The sequence below is a fragment of the Sprattus sprattus genome (genome assembly GCF_963457725.1).
Source record: "Sprattus sprattus genome assembly, chromosome: 16".
Lineage (NCBI taxonomy): Eukaryota > Metazoa > Chordata > Actinopteri > Clupeiformes > Clupeidae > Sprattus > Sprattus sprattus.
Genome location: NC_137914.1, coordinates 3,741,016 through 3,755,770, shown reverse-complemented (window position 1 = coordinate 3,755,770; position 14,755 = coordinate 3,741,016). Strand labels below are relative to the sequence as shown.

Genomic DNA, 14,755 nt, shown 5'->3' with positions numbered 1-14,755 from the left:
CGTTTAAACTCTTCATTGTTGCCCAGCTGAACACAGACAAACCCCCTTTGAAGCCTGCAACAGGCATTAAGCGGAGCCTGACATATCCCGAGCACCCAAGGTTAAAATTACAGACTCGAAGGCAAGTGATAGCCGAGATAACATTCGCGAAGTGTTTCAGGTGCAACCCACAGGTGGGTGAGAGACAACTCGTCAGCCAAATTACATAAAGTTGGATTGTCACACGGTGTTCGCTACACTGTTTTGCTTAAGTTGGGACAGGTCCACCAGAATTATTACTGACTGTTCTTTCCGCAAGGTGCGATCACAACAAACTAGGCACGATTGTCTCACTTTGAAACACACATTGAATATGGTAAATCAGACCACGAATTCTACAGAGAAGATACACAAACTTTGAATACAGAGATGCCATGACGCAGCATACTGATATGTGATGTCATGAGCTTTACCTTTCTCACGCCTTTGTAAATATAAAAGTACAGTTCCCGGCCCACATTGAAACAGATTCTCTCGCCGTTGCCGGACTGGTCGTTGACGTTTACGAAGGAGACTTTGACCGGGTTCGAGCCCTGCGAATTGAAAGGCACTCTATTAGGACGGCTGTATTCGGAGTGCGTAAGGAGTTTGTAAACACCTTCCCGAGTGGTGAATTGAGTTTTAATTTCGTTCATCTCCTTCCCTCCTCCCTCCACCGCCATCTTGGAAATTTGCATTCATCCTGCCTGGAGCCCGGATCTTACTCACTACGCTTGCGCATCATGCCCAGGTCAACAGGTCACATGGTTTGCGTTGAACAGTTTGAGGGTCGGGTGGGCTTTGCACATGGCTTGACGGCTTTTAAAACTAAAATTATACTATAAAGCCAGTATATGATATTACTGTTACGTGTAGATACGTTTGCATTTCAGATGCATGAAACAAATGAACATCCACCGCCAGTCTTCTGTCATGTAAACATGTATAGGCTTGGATTCAAATATTGCGAATTTGTGAACTTCATTAAGCAGCCAACGAGAGTTCATATGGGAACATATTGTGCACAGCAGCCCATCATCTTCTGTGAAAGGTGTGGTGGTTAAGAGCCTGGTATACCTGAAATAAATATGAATTTATGGCGGGCGAGGTTAGATTATACCAATGGATCGTGTGTGTTTAGGAGACTTAAAAGGTGCAAACGAGCACACCTCATGAGACACTACACTAACATCGATTGTAATTAAGATAATTAGGCCTATTCACTCGGTTACGGATTTATAACGAAACGAATTCCACCTATTGTTGAAACAGATTGATGCACTTCCAGTCAGATATCAGGGTTCGTCTGTATTCGTCTCGTTGTGAAGGGGTCTCTGGTAAGCTTTACTATAGTTTCCATTGAAGAGGCATAAGAATCCGTCCTTCATTGAACAGCGCCATCCTCTGGCCGCTAACTTCGTGCACAGGAGAAATTCTAGGACCTTCAGACATAGGAAGCACCGCCCCATTTATTTGTGACATATTTCCAGTAAAGTAGGAGGCAACCTGTAACCAACATTTAAGGCTTCAAGTAGGTTATGGATCTAAATTGGATTTTTTTGGGGGGGGGATGAAAAAAAAAATCAAACAAGATTAAAGCAATCATGCATTGCATATGCACATTCTACATGTACAATCATGTACATGAGGTAACATGAATGAACTTTCCATTAAAAAGAGAAAAAGTGTATTGTTTCGGTTTGCGCCACATGCAACACTGTCAACTTTCATGGCCTGAAAGAAAAGTGGCAAAAGTTAAAATAGGGCCAGCAACTGCTGCTTACTAACACTTGAACAGACTTATCTCTCTTTGAGGCCTGTTGGTCTGGTCTGGTCTATGTCTCGCAGGGGGTGAGGTGCAGCCAAGCAGGTGGTCCTTCTAGAAACCAGCTGTAACGTTGACAGGCGTATGTGGCCCTGCTATCCGGAAGGTTCCTTCCATGAGTGACAGGCACCGTCTGTGATCTCACTCCCCTACAAGGACAGAGGCATTGGACACCCGGGCGGCCCACTTTCACGCCCCTTTCTACGCTGCCCCCGAAAACTGTAGAGAGAGATCTTTCTGGAACCTTCTGAATGGATGTCTCGAGAAAAGCATGCCCCTAGGTATAAAAAGAGAGAAGCCGGCCGGCATCTTTGCAGAAACAGTGAGAGAACATCCAGCAGAGCACCAAGGACTATACCCTGCAGAGCTATTACATTGAGGCTTTTCTGAAGTGATCAATTCCAAGTGAAAAGGTAACTTTCAAACTTTCAGTGAAAATAAATGATATATTGTACAATGTATAGTTTAAATGAAATAAACAAACAAACATGGTTAAATTGCAACATCGAAATAGTAAGAGATAGTGATTTTAACAGAATATCGGTTGTGGCATTTCAGCACAATTAATTGGAATTATTCATGTAACCTAGTCTTATCTAGTCTACTAGAAAGTTGAATGTATTTGTTTTTGCATCAATGAAAGAGAGGTAGGATTAAGAAACGTTATAAAACGCTTCAGATGTTCAAAATGCTTCGGATGGATTAGTTTTGCTTGGAGCACATGGCTTACAGCATGGCTCAAAGTCACAGACAAAAAGGCACCACAGGGTCACAGGTCCTTATGACTCTAATCAGTTAATAAACTATGCAAGTTACTACAATTTATAAGTGATTATTCATATTGTTTGATTATTGTAAAATACAAGGATACAATTTTTAGGAGGTCATTGTCACATGTGGCCTATATGTATAAAAAGCTGAGGTTCTAACTAATGGAACAGACATAAAAGCTGCAATTTAATCCTCTAAATCTGAATAAATACAGTAAGTCATGCACAAATCAATGTAAAGATGTATGAAATAGCTCAATGGGGGCTGTAAGTGCTGGCCACATGACTCCCCTGCCTTTATCTTCACAGAGTGTGGTTTGATTGACAGGTCAGAGGCATGGCAGCTGGTCTCAGAGACGTGAGAAATGGTTTCAGCTGTCTACAGCTGCAGGCGTCTTTCTCAGTCAGCCATTTGGTCCACTCCGCTCAAGCATTCTTAGTCAACGGTATCCTACATGTTACCGTGTGCCGCAGGAATGGGATCAGATAATCATTAATAATTATCACTAGATTCATTTGCCAGTTCACAATATCCCAAGAACTCCAGTGCACATTTAAAGTAAAGAGAGTAAGAGGAAAAAAGGAGAGGTTAGAGAGTACTAGAGCAATGGTATTATAAGGTGATAATGAGAAGGTTTTCTATAGTTTTGTGTACTCTTTATGATTTACAAGACATTTGCTGAATTCTGTAAATGATGTGTTTACTTACACAGATGCCAGAGGCCAAGAACGTCATGGCAGAGGAGGTGGAGACCTTTGCCTTCCAGGCAGAGATCGCCCAGCTGATGTCCCTGATCATCAACACTTTCTACTCCAACAAAGAAATCTTCCTCAGGGAACTCATCTCCAACTCCTCAGACGTGAGTTAACAATAAAATCGAATCTTATCTGATGATCATTCTAGTTATGAACATTATTGTACTTTTCAAGATGTAGTCTGTGCAACAACAAAGCTAACAGCAAGGGCAATTACTATTGTTAAACACTTTAATACATTGTATTACTTTAAGTAAATGTACTTTCCGTTTTGCAGGCCTTGGACAAGATTAGATACGAAAGCTTGACAGACCCCAGCAAACTTGAATCATGCAAGGAGCTGAAAATCGACATCACCCCTGATCTGCATGCAAAGACCCTTACACTCGTAGACACTGGCATTGGCATGACCAAGGCTGACCTCATCAACAACCTGGGCACCATCGCCAAGTCTGGCACCAAGGCCTTCATGGAGGCTCTGCAGGCTGGAGCTGATATCTCCATGATCGGACAGTTTGGTGTCGGTTTCTACTCTGCCTACCTGGTGTCAGAGAGGGTGACCGTCATCACCAAGCACAACGATGATGAGCAGTACATTTGGGAGTCTGCAGCTGGGGGCTCCTTCACTGTCAAAGTTGATACCGGTAAGTCACATGTTTCTCATATTTCCTTTAGTCAGTTCAATCTTTCTGTACTTTTTTGCATTGCCCTGTCATTTCCGCAGTGAATCTCAACCCTGTATGTCCTTATAGGTGAGTCCATTGGTCGTGGCACCAAAGTCATCCTTCACCTGAAAGACGACCAGGTAGAATACACTGAGGAGAAACGCGTCAAGGAGACTGTGAAGAAGCACTCCCAGTTCATTGGCTACCCCATCACACTCTATGTAAGTTCTGCAGGCTAACTTCCTGGATCAACTGAATTTGACTGAGTTATCAACATTTTGGATGAATGCTTTTCACTACCAAGCATTTCTAATTATTTTAATTTCATCAAATCTAACCACAGAAACACTATTTATTTTATTATCAAGATTAGGCCTACATGACATTCATTTATTCTATTGACTGAATTGTATACTTTAAATCAGTGGTTCTTAACCTTATTGGAGGTACTGAACCTTGCAAGCTACATCAGTGCATTCAAGGAACCCTTTGTAATTGGAAAAATTTAAATGTTTGTGTTTGTATGTAATAAAACATTTTGTGATCCAGGTTGAGAAACAAAGAGAGAAGGAAGTTGACCTGGAAGAAGGCGAGAAGATCGAAGAGGTGGAGGCAGCAGAGGAGAAAGACAAGCCTCAGATTGAGGACTTGGGAGCTGACGAGGACGAGGACACCAAGGACGGCAAAAACAAGAGGAAGAAGAAGGTGAAGGAGAAGTACATTGACATCCAGGAGCTGAACAAGACCAAACCACTCTGGACCCGTAACCCTGACGACATCACCAGCGAGGAGTACGGAGAGTTTTACAAGAGTCTGACCAATGACTGGGAGGACCACCTGGCTGTCAAGGTGAGAAAACACCTGGATAAATACACTTGACGTGTTATTCCTACAGAAAGACTCTATTAAAGTGTCGTCACAATGCTTTATGGTATTGTTCACTAATGTTTTATTGATTTTGTTACCCACAGCACTTCTCAGTGGAAGGCCAGCTGGAGTTCAGGGCTCTGTTGTTTGTGCCCAAAAGAGCTTCCTTTGACCTCTTTGAGAACAAGAAGAAGAGGAACAACATTAAGCTGTACGTGCGCAGAGTCTTCATCATGGACAACTGCGAAGAGCTGATTCCAGAGTATCTGAGTGAGTTCCTGTTTGTCACTTAACTAGTTTCAAAGTTGATCCTCTTAATGTCATGGTGTGTATGCTAAATTTTATTTAAATGTTCACTGACAGACTTCATCAAGGGTGTGGTGGACTCTGAGGATCTGCCCCTGAACATCTCCAGGGAGATGCTGCAGCAGAGCAAGATCCTGAAGGTCATCCGCAAGAATCTGGTCAAGAAGTGCATGGACCTCTTCACCGAACTGTCCGAGGACAAGGACAACTACAAAAAGTACTACGAGCAGTTCTCCAAGAACATCAAGGTGGGTAACTCATGTTTTCATTACACTTTCATTAAAAAATTTAGCAGACACCTTCATTCAAAGCGACTAAAATAGGATATACAGTTATATTGTTCATTTTCTTCCATATAAATGCCCTCTGGGTGACAGACCCATGAACTTGTTAGCACCTTGCGTGAGTGACTGGATCACTTCATGACCGTTTTTTCTTTGTCCTTATGCACTTCTACAGCTGGGCATCCACGAGGACTCTCAGAACAGGAAGAAGCTGTCTGACCTGCTGCGCTACTTCACGTCCAACTCGGGTGATGACGTGGTGTCTCTCAAGGATTACGTGTCCCGTATGAAGGAAAACCAGAAGCACATTTACTACATCACTGGTGAGGATCCTTTTTGTAAAGTATTATTAAATTATGAAGTATAACACGTGCTATTTCTTAAACTTTATCTATCCCTTTCTTTTGAATCCTAATATCATTGCATACAGATCGCCAGTTTCATTCTGACAGGAGCCTGCAACAATTTCAAAACTAAATGATTTATGTATGTATGTATGTATATTTGTGTACTAGGTGAGACAAAAGACCAGGTGGCCAACTCGGCCTTTGTGGAGCGCCTCCGCAAAGCTGGCCTGGAGGTGATCTACATGATCGAGCCCATTGATGAGTACTGTGTCCAGCAGCTGAAGGAGTACGATGGCAAGAACCTCGTCTCTGTGACCAAGGAGGGCCTGGAGCTGCCCGAGGATGAGGATGATAAGAAGAACCAGGAAGAGCTGAAGATCAAGTTTGAGAACCTGTGCAAGATCATGAAAGACATCCTGGACAAAAAAATTGAGAAGGTATGTATGTGAAATGTAGATATGCACCAAATTCTCTGCTGTGTCAATAGGAGTTTGAACCTCTTTAACATTTGCCTGTAATGTAGTTTTTCAATCCCCTGTGCCTCCGGGTAACTGTGTCCAATGTAATGTAGTTTTTTTCCATCCTCTGTGCCTCCAGGTATCGGTGTCCAACCGTTTGGTGGGTTCCCCCTGCTGCATTGTTACCAGCACGTACGGCTGGACGGCTAACATGGAGAGGATCATGAAGTCTCAAGCCCTGAGGGACAACTCCACTATGGGCTACATGACGGCCAAAAAGCACCTGGAGATCAACCCCATGCACCCCATCGTTGAGACCCTTAGGGTAAAGGCAGAGGCCGACAAGAACGACAAAGCAGTGAAGGACTTGGTGATCCTGCTGTACGAGACCGCCCTACTATCTTCAGGCTTCACACTAGAGGACCCAGCGACACATGCCAATCGCATCTACAGGATGATCAAGCTTGGCCTTGGTGAGTCACTCACTCGTGTTGTCCAGTTGACCATTAGACACAAGAATATATCTGGCCCTGATGTGGCCTGTTATCTGTCATAACTACATTTTTATTGGTAGTAAGATAATGCAGTGTGTCGTTTGTCGTTTAGTAAGATAATGCAGTGTGTCGTCCTCACATCATGTATCTCTGGTTGTGTTTTCCAGGTATCGATGATGATGATGTCATCGATGACCTTCCCCAGCCCAGCGAGGAAGACATGCCTGTTCTGGAGGGTGACGAGGAGGATACTTCCAGAATGGAGGAAGTTGATTAAAACTATTGTAAATGGCCAATGCGTTTATTTTATTTTATGTTATTTTATGTAAGTTTAATATTTGCTTTGGCAACAGATTGTATGTTTCACAAGACTGTCCTTGTGTAATATTTGTCCAAATAGAATTTAGATAGCTACTCCTCATTAAGACATAATCTGAGGTCCACTCAGAGTCCAAAACATGATTTTCTTTTTTAATGTCATGTTTTATATTTCTTTTTTTTTTATCAAAGTACTGAGATTTATAATAAAACATATTTAACTCATGTAATGTATGTATTTTTACTGATCATTTTCTCAAGTAGATGTTCTGCATTGTATATCCTATACGGATTTTCTTGCGTGTGCGCTCTTGCTTCATTGCTTCGTCAACATTGTGACACATTGATTTAACCAGAATATTCTTCTGAGAACCGTGTGGGTGCAGAGTTTATGGAGGCGGTGACCAAACGATGTCAAGACACACCCCTTAGAAAATCCTTAAGTGCTGTTAGATAGGAAAGGGGCGTGGGGTGGTTGCGTGATTGACAAGGATTTCTTCTCTCTTTGGTGACGCCCTGCCGGTAGGGATGAATTGAGAAGATTCCAGACGGTTCTGGAAGCTGAGTTTCTCGAACAATCTGAGGGGCGGTATAAAACCGGCCATATGACATTCTCATCATTGTTGATAGCGAAGGTTAGCAATCTTACTTCGGCTTTGCAAGACGGCTGCAGAGGTTGACGAAAGCAATTTGAAAGAAGAATAAGTTGTTATTTGGTGGTGGTTTAGGCGAACAAATTAAGGTAAGGAAACATCGATTAATGAGCATCAAATAAAGTGATGAGCAGTGGAGTGTTTTGTTGATTGTATTATCGATGTTGTAGAAAGTGTCTTTAATTATCAAAGAGAAATATAACACGACAATGTCGATTCATTATGTCAGACTTTGTGACCTGGTTGGCAAGGTTACGTTACCCAAATTTTCTAACGTTAGCCAGATATAACCTAGCCTAGCTATGCTTGTTCCTCAACCGGTTGGGCATTCAAGAGCCTCTTATGTTGGACACCACAAAGATATAACTAGCCAGCTTCCCTAGCCTGTTAGCTCGGTTATCGGAAGACCTGATGAGAAGCTATGATAGATAAATTAGCCATGCGAACTCGTTAGGCTAGCAGCTATCTGGTTACGATTAAAATGTAAATTAAATTGCAGTCTCTCGCCGGCTGTCATCATCCGTGACAGGTGAAACTCGTCCATGTTACTTAACCTACTTTCAAGTCCATGTTAAATAGTGAGTGGACATTTATAAGGTCATTGTACCGTTAGTTGTTTTAACGTTCGCTGACTAAGGTCGGTTCTAAACGTTACTAGGAGGATAAAACGATTGTGAACCCATACAATTGCCCGTCAGGATTTGACTGCAGCGTTAACCTAAATGTAAAGTGGATCTCATGTCTAACTTTAGCTGACGTTTAATGGTCAGCTTCAGTTTTAACTTAAATTTACGAGACCTTCGTCAGCTGGTATAATGTGAGTCGCAAGTTATCTGAATGTGAAAGGTAACTTCTTTTTTTTTTTTAAACTTCGTGTTTAGATCTGTAACGTTTAATGTTAGGTTAGCTCCCTATTGAGCACTTTCCTCCACGTGCAGCCTTATCCGGAATCTACGATTCAGTGACATGGGTGTTAACGATAATCTTCTTAGCCAGGCAACTTAGTTTCCATTAATTTCTTCCGTATAGTCTCCGTGAAGGTTTTCTTAAAACACAAGTTCAAGAGGTTGTCATACACCACACCTTGAATGAACGTCCTTATCGTAGCTGAACGGGATGTATCGATATGACTGGAAGAGACTGGTAGATTCTAGAAGGTTGCAGTTAACCGCGGAAACCAGAAGGTGGAGTGTGTCTGGTTGTGCCCAACAATTTGGTGCGAAGATTTAGTGATGGAGTTGTGGTCTAAATGCATTTGAATTTAAAATAATTCGATCTTTCACAAATGTAAAAATTTGTAAATTGTTGTTAAAATGGTCGACTTTTGAAAAAGTTCATTTCGTAACGCCATCCCTTTTGACAGGACGTTACTCTTCATTTGAATTTTAAAAACATAAGTATTCAGAGTTCACAGCAATAGTCTTTGAAGTCTCTACATTATATTTATTAGTCGTGTTATGCATTTGATTATAATGTCACAAATGTATTCCAAGCAGTTATATTTGGTACATGGGTAATAACAACGTTGTAGAATTTCCCCTGAATAACTTGCTTCTTTGCCCAGCGTAGATGCCAGAACCACATGATCAGAACATGGAGGAGGAGGTGGAGACCTTTGCCTTCCAGGCAGAGATTGCCCAGCTGATGTCCCTGATCATCAACACTTTCTACTCCAACAAAGAAATCTTCCTCAGGGAACTCATCTCCAACTCCTCAGACGTGAGTAGCCACACCAACAATATCTTCTTTCACTCTGCTGTATTTATGAGACACCTTTCATCACTTAATCATAAAGGCTAATGGTAGCACACATGACAAGACAACTTGAGAAACTAACACTATTGAACTGGTTTTCTTTATGTAATAATTATATTATATCATAGAGGGTCTGTCAATGGAAAAATAAAAATGATTTTGCTCATGGATTTTTATTATGCCTTTATTGTAATGTTGTGAAAGTTCTGATTGACTGCTACTATTACAGGCTCTGGATAAAATCCGCTATGAAAGTCTCACAGACCCCACCAAATTGGACTCTGGGAAAGACCTCAAGATTGACGTCATTCCCAACAAAGCCGAACGCACCATCACACTCATCGACACTGGCATCGGCATGACCAAGGCCGACCTCATCAACAACCTGGGCACCATCGCCAAGTCTGGCACCAAGGCCTTCATGGAGGCTCTGCAGGCTGGAGCTGACATCTCCATGATTGGACAGTTCGGTGTCGGTTTCTACTCCGCCTACCTGGTGGCAGAGAGGGTGACCGTCATCACCAAACACAACGATGATGAGCAGTACATCTGGGAGTCATCCGCCGGAGGCTCCTTCACCGTCAAAGTTGATACATGTAAGAACATTCTCCGATTCCTGTGAAATGGCAATGCACAACAAAATGTGCAGCCTTTTGATGTTGGTATGAAGCAATAGTAAGCCATCGTTTAACACTTGTTAATGCACCTGATTTAGAATGTCCTGTCTCTACCTGTCTCCTGTAGCTGAGCCAGCCGTGCGTGGCACTAAGGTCATCCTGCACCTGAAGGAGGACATGATGGAGTACCTGGACGAAAAACGAGTTAAAGAGATCGTCAAGAAGCATTCTCAGTTCATTGGCTACCCAATTACCCTTTATGTAAGTGCGTTAGCGGACAATCTTATTTTTCTGAAGGACATACTTCTTGATAGGTTTGGTTAAGTCTCATCTGATCTCTGCAAAAGCCTGCAAATAGTTTCTCCTGTACCTAGGGGGGGGGTACTCATTTGGAGGAGATTAGATAGGTAGATAGATTGGATAGATAGATAGAAAGATGGATAAATACGATCGATAGATTAGATACTTTATTGATCCCTGAAGAAAATTTAGGAAATATAATACACAGATGGTAAGTGTTGCAGCTTCTTCCCATAATCCCCTTCAGGTGGAGAAGGAACGTGACAAGGAAGTGAGTGACGACGAAGCAGAGGAGGAGGCGGAGGAGGAGAAGGAGAAAGAGAAAGACAAAGTGAAGGAGAAAGACGGAGAGGATGAGGAGAAGAGCGAGGACAAGCCAGAGATTGAGGACGTGGGCTCAGACGAGGACGAGGACCATGACCACGAGCATGACCATGACAAGTGTGGGGAGAAAAAGAAGAAGAAGAAGAAGATCAAGGAGAAGTACATCGATCAGGAGGAGCTCAACAAGACCAAGCCTCTCTGGACTCGGAACCCTGATGACATCACCAACGATGAGTATGGGGAGTTCTACAAGAGCCTCACAAACGACTGGGAGGACCACCTGGCTATCAAGGTGAGACACACCTACAAGTCAGTTATACACGTTTGTGTGTTGTTGTAGAATATATACAGTGTATACATAGAATGTAAAACATTCATTTAGCTTTTAGCTTAGATTTTATGATTTTGTCACATGAAAATTTTGGACAATACGAAGAGTGGTCGTGCGGCAGATTATTGTACTGAACTGGGCACTGTCATGGTTTGTCTTCACAGCACTTCTCCGTGGAAGGGCAGCTGGAGTTCCGTGCCCTCCTCTTCGTGCCCCGTCGTGCCCCCTTTGACCTCTTTGAGAACAAGAAGAAGAAGAACAACATCAAGCTATACGTGCGCAGAGTCTTCATCATGGACAACTGTGACGATCTCATCCCTGAGTACCTCAGTAAGTGCAACCACTAAGCCTCTCTGGCTGCTGACTTCTGAGTGCATCTAGCTCTAGTATTAGCAAATGGTTATTGCACTGGTAACTACATATCATTATTAACAATTTTCAATTCAGATCCCATTTTTGGTGTAAAAACATAAAAGTGCTACTACATAATAATAAAAAAATTATCCAGACTGTCATCGACTCAGCTTTGGTTGAGGTTCTGTATATTTATGTGTCGGTGAAATCCTTGTTTCCACCAGACTTCATGCGTGGTGTGGTGGACTCCGAGGATCTGCCCCTGAACATCTCCAGGGAGATGCTGCAGCAGAGCAAGATCCTGAAGGTCATCCGCAAGAATCTGGTCAAGAAGTGCATGGAGCTCTTCGGCGAACTGGCCGAGGACAAGGAGAACTACAAGAAGTTCTACGAGCACTTCTCCAAGAACATCAAGGTACATTGCCTATCCCTCGCCCAATCTGTTCTTCTCAGTATGACCGTCCAGTGCATCTGGCTGGCAGTCAGCTAAATCTCTCCAGAGAACGGTGTGGCATGTCACAGTGGAACTGCCAAATCCAGTCAGCTAGTGGCGTGAAACGTCCTTTAAGCCTGACAGCAGGGTGGGGGAAACCCTATTGTTCCATCTGACTCAAGGAGGAGACTTGAAACCTTAGCAGGCTATGCTTAGCTTCCTGGGCCCTGCCCTGCTAACCTGCTAGCGTCTGCCACCTGTCTGATCCTCCCTTGGCAGCATGCCTAAACCTGATCCAAGTAGATTAGCGCTGACCTGAGAAATGTCTTCCCCTCCCCTCCCCTCCCCTCCTATCTCCACCCCCTGTGATACTCACTGAGTGGATTAAGAGGAAGAGAGGGGATTAGCACGATATCCCTTCTGTTCAGTTTTTTGTTTCAATAATTCTTGCTGACATGACGTTTTTTTTTTTTCTCTGTGGGTGTATCTCTGCAGCTTGGCATCCATGAAGACTCCCAGAATCGCAAGAAGTTGTCTGAAATGCTGCGATACTACACCTCGTCCACCGGGGACGAGATGGTGTCCCTAAAAGACTATGTCACTCGCATGAAGGACACCCAGAAACACATATACTACATTACTGGTGAGGGAAACAACCATTACATAGTATGCTATGGATTCATTTCAGGTTTATGAACTAGCACACTTACAACTTACTTATTATAGCTGGTCGACAACTTTTTAAGGCCTTCACCATTGTTTGTCATTGCTCAACAATGCTTGAAGAAACGCCATTATTAATGATCAGATATCTGTAGCAATACATCATGGTGTCGTCAATGGACTCCTTAAGTCACACTTCAATTTCGTTTAAGGTGAGACAAAGGAACAGGTGGCCAACTCGGCCTTCGTGGAGCGACTCCGCAAAGCCGGCCTGGAGGTGATCTACATGATCGAGCCCATTGATGAGTACTGTGTCCAGCAGCTGAAGGAGTTCGACGGCAAGAACCTCGTGTCTGTGACCAAGGAGGGCCTGGAGCTGCCTGAGGATGAGGACGAGAAGAAGAATCAGGAGGAGAAGAAGTCTCAGTTTGAGAACCTGTGCAAGATCATGAAAGACATCCTGGAGAAGAAGGTGGAAAAGGTGAGATTATCTCAGGCTACCTTGTAGTTTAAGACTGGCCTAAAAACCTTTTTATTCAGAAAGGCATGTCCTACTTTTAAAAAAACATATAATTTTCTTAAACTGTACTTTGGCTGAGAGCTGTTTTTTAGCACTCTGAGATTCTGCTTGAATGAAAAGCGCTCAACAAATAAAATTAATTATTATTTATTACTATAGTTATTGTGTTCACCACACCTCCATGGTGTGCACGTGCAATGCAGGAAATACATGCACACAGCTAAGGTTTGAAGTCCACCCCTTTCCCAGGACGTAGATATAATAGGCTACTAGGTTCTGAGCTGTTCACTTGAAGAATCATTGGAAATAATGCTGTTTTCTCCATCCTCTGTGTCTCCAGGTAACAGTGTCCAACCGTTTGGTGTCGTCTCCCTGCTGCATTGTGACCAGCACGTACGGATGGACGGCTAACATGGAGAGGATCATGAAGGCCCAGGCCCTGAGAGACAACTCCACCATGGGCTACATGGCTGCCAAGAAGCACCTGGAGATCAACCCCGACCACCCCATCGTTGAGACCCTGAGGGTGAAGGCAGATGTCGACAAGAACGACAAGTCGGTGAAGGACCTGGTGATCCTGCTGTTCGAGACTGCATTGCTGTCCTCTGGGTTCTCCCTGGACGACCCCCAGACGCACTCAAACCGCATCTACAGGATGATCAAACTCGGCTTAGGTGAGAGCTAAGGACCTCGTTTATCTCCGTAGTTTTCCAGCCAAAACAGATCAAACCACTAAGTTACATAAGCTTTATTTCCTGCTTTTACCGTAAAGTAGCCGAAACACTGTCATTTGTCAAGCCACTTTAAGATTACTTTTATTTTCAGTTCTGTTCCTAAGCAGACATAGCTTTAGGCTGTTCCCCTAGGCTGAGGAGGTCCCTTAGATTAGATATGAGGTCCCTGTGTGAGTAGCCTGACCCCTGTGATCTTCTTCTCCCTGCAGGCATTGATGAGGAAGACCTATCAACAGAAGAAACCGCTGCTGCTCCTGTTGAGGATATGCCTCCCCTGGAGGGTGACGACGACACATCCAGAATGGAGGAGGTCGATTAAAGCCACAAGTCTATTTTGTGTGCAGAGTGTAAACCTTGGCTTAAGTGCTGTAAATGGTTTTAGGATTTGATGTTCAAATGATTCCTGGAATGTCTGTCCCTAGTCCCAGCTACATGTTAGTTTGCCCCCCACACACCACGTTAATTACCATTCCCCTGGCATTGGCGTGACCCAGAGCCTATCATTGACATTCCTTTATAACTCCTACATTTTTTTGTATTAAGTTGTGTATGCTTTTTTTTGTTTGTATTTATTTACATTCCAGTTTTGCTTTTATGTGAACTGTATTGTACATATCAAATTGATACTGTAACTTGAGATGGTGGGACCCACAAAATAAAAGTTTGCCATGTGAATCTCTTTAACATCCTGGCCTGTGTTTGGTGATTCATTATGTGAAAACCAGTACAAACCTTTTGTCAAAGTTGAAATGTGAAATACTGAGTTACCATCTGACTATAGTCATTACTTTGTTGTGCTCATTATTACATTTGATATTTCTGAAGGTGTTCTTTGGTAAAAGGGCGGAGTAAAATTGACATAAAAAAAGCATTACAATGTCCCCATGTCATGGACAGCCATGCAAAAAACGTATTCATAGTTGGTCTGATAGCCTCCAGACCAGACGTGTATTATTTTGGCCA

At 43.0% G+C, this 14,755-nt stretch overlaps 3 protein-coding genes across 4 annotated transcripts in view; 2 read left to right on the top strand and 1 right to left on the bottom strand.

Moving 5' to 3' along the window:
- Positions 1 to 716, bottom strand: part of LOC308377788 (WD repeat-containing protein 20-like) — a gene marked incomplete at its 5' end in the record, with an annotated part of 8,543 nt that extends 7,827 nt beyond the window's left edge. Inside the window, one exon of one of the 2 annotated variants that reach the window (XM_080854525.1) lies at positions 453 to 716. In XM_080854525.1, coding sequence (XP_080710651.1) covers positions 453 to 716 — 264 coding nt within the window. The remainder of the gene's footprint in view (positions 1 to 452) is intronic. The other variant, XM_080854526.1, reaches the window with a different exon arrangement.
- A 1,377-nt stretch (positions 717 to 2,093) lies between these two features.
- hsp90aa1.1 (heat shock protein 90, alpha (cytosolic), class A member 1, tandem duplicate 1) lies at positions 2,094 to 7,333 on the top strand. The gene is made up of 11 exons (XM_080853936.1): positions 2,094 to 2,256; positions 3,327 to 3,473; positions 3,647 to 4,013; positions 4,122 to 4,255; positions 4,584 to 4,883; positions 5,006 to 5,171; positions 5,265 to 5,455; positions 5,667 to 5,814; positions 6,007 to 6,275; positions 6,436 to 6,769; positions 6,958 to 7,333. Exons 2-11 carry the CDS (start codon positions 3,327 to 3,329, stop codon positions 7,065 to 7,067), a joined length of 2,166 nt encoding a protein of 721 aa, XP_080710062.1. The 5' UTR covers positions 2,094 to 2,256; the 3' UTR covers positions 7,068 to 7,333.
- Positions 7,334 to 7,739: 406 nt separating this feature from the next.
- hsp90aa1.2 (heat shock protein 90, alpha (cytosolic), class A member 1, tandem duplicate 2) lies at positions 7,740 to 14,453 on the top strand. The gene is made up of 11 exons (XM_080853938.1): positions 7,740 to 7,850; positions 9,331 to 9,480; positions 9,746 to 10,112; positions 10,261 to 10,394; positions 10,681 to 11,049; positions 11,253 to 11,418; positions 11,667 to 11,857; positions 12,371 to 12,518; positions 12,751 to 13,019; positions 13,399 to 13,732; positions 14,002 to 14,453. Exons 2-11 carry the CDS (start codon positions 9,331 to 9,333, stop codon positions 14,109 to 14,111), a joined length of 2,238 nt encoding a protein of 745 aa, XP_080710064.1. The 5' UTR covers positions 7,740 to 7,850; the 3' UTR covers positions 14,112 to 14,453.
- The last annotated feature ends 302 nt before the right edge of the window (positions 14,454 to 14,755 follow it).

Bases quoted from the DNA above. Each gene is read 5' to 3' on its own strand.
- hsp90aa1.1 (XM_080853936.1), top strand. From the start codon at position 3,327: ATGCCAGAGGCCAAGAACGTCATGGCAGAGGAGGTGGAGACCTTTGCC. The intron at 5,456-5,666 runs GTGGGTAACTCA...GCACTTCTACAG, and splicing joins AGTTCTCCAAGAACATCAAG to CTGGGCATCCACGAGGACTC. The intron at 5,815-6,006 runs GTGAGGATCCTT...TTTGTGTACTAG, and splicing joins GCACATTTACTACATCACTG to GTGAGACAAAAGACCAGGTG.
- hsp90aa1.2 (XM_080853938.1), top strand. From the start codon at position 9,331: ATGCCAGAACCACATGATCAGAACATGGAGGAGGAGGTGGAGACCTTT. The intron at 10,113-10,260 runs GTAAGAACATTC...TGTCTCCTGTAG, and splicing joins CACCGTCAAAGTTGATACAT to CTGAGCCAGCCGTGCGTGGC. The intron at 13,020-13,398 runs GTGAGATTATCT...CTGTGTCTCCAG, and splicing joins TGGAGAAGAAGGTGGAAAAG to GTAACAGTGTCCAACCGTTT.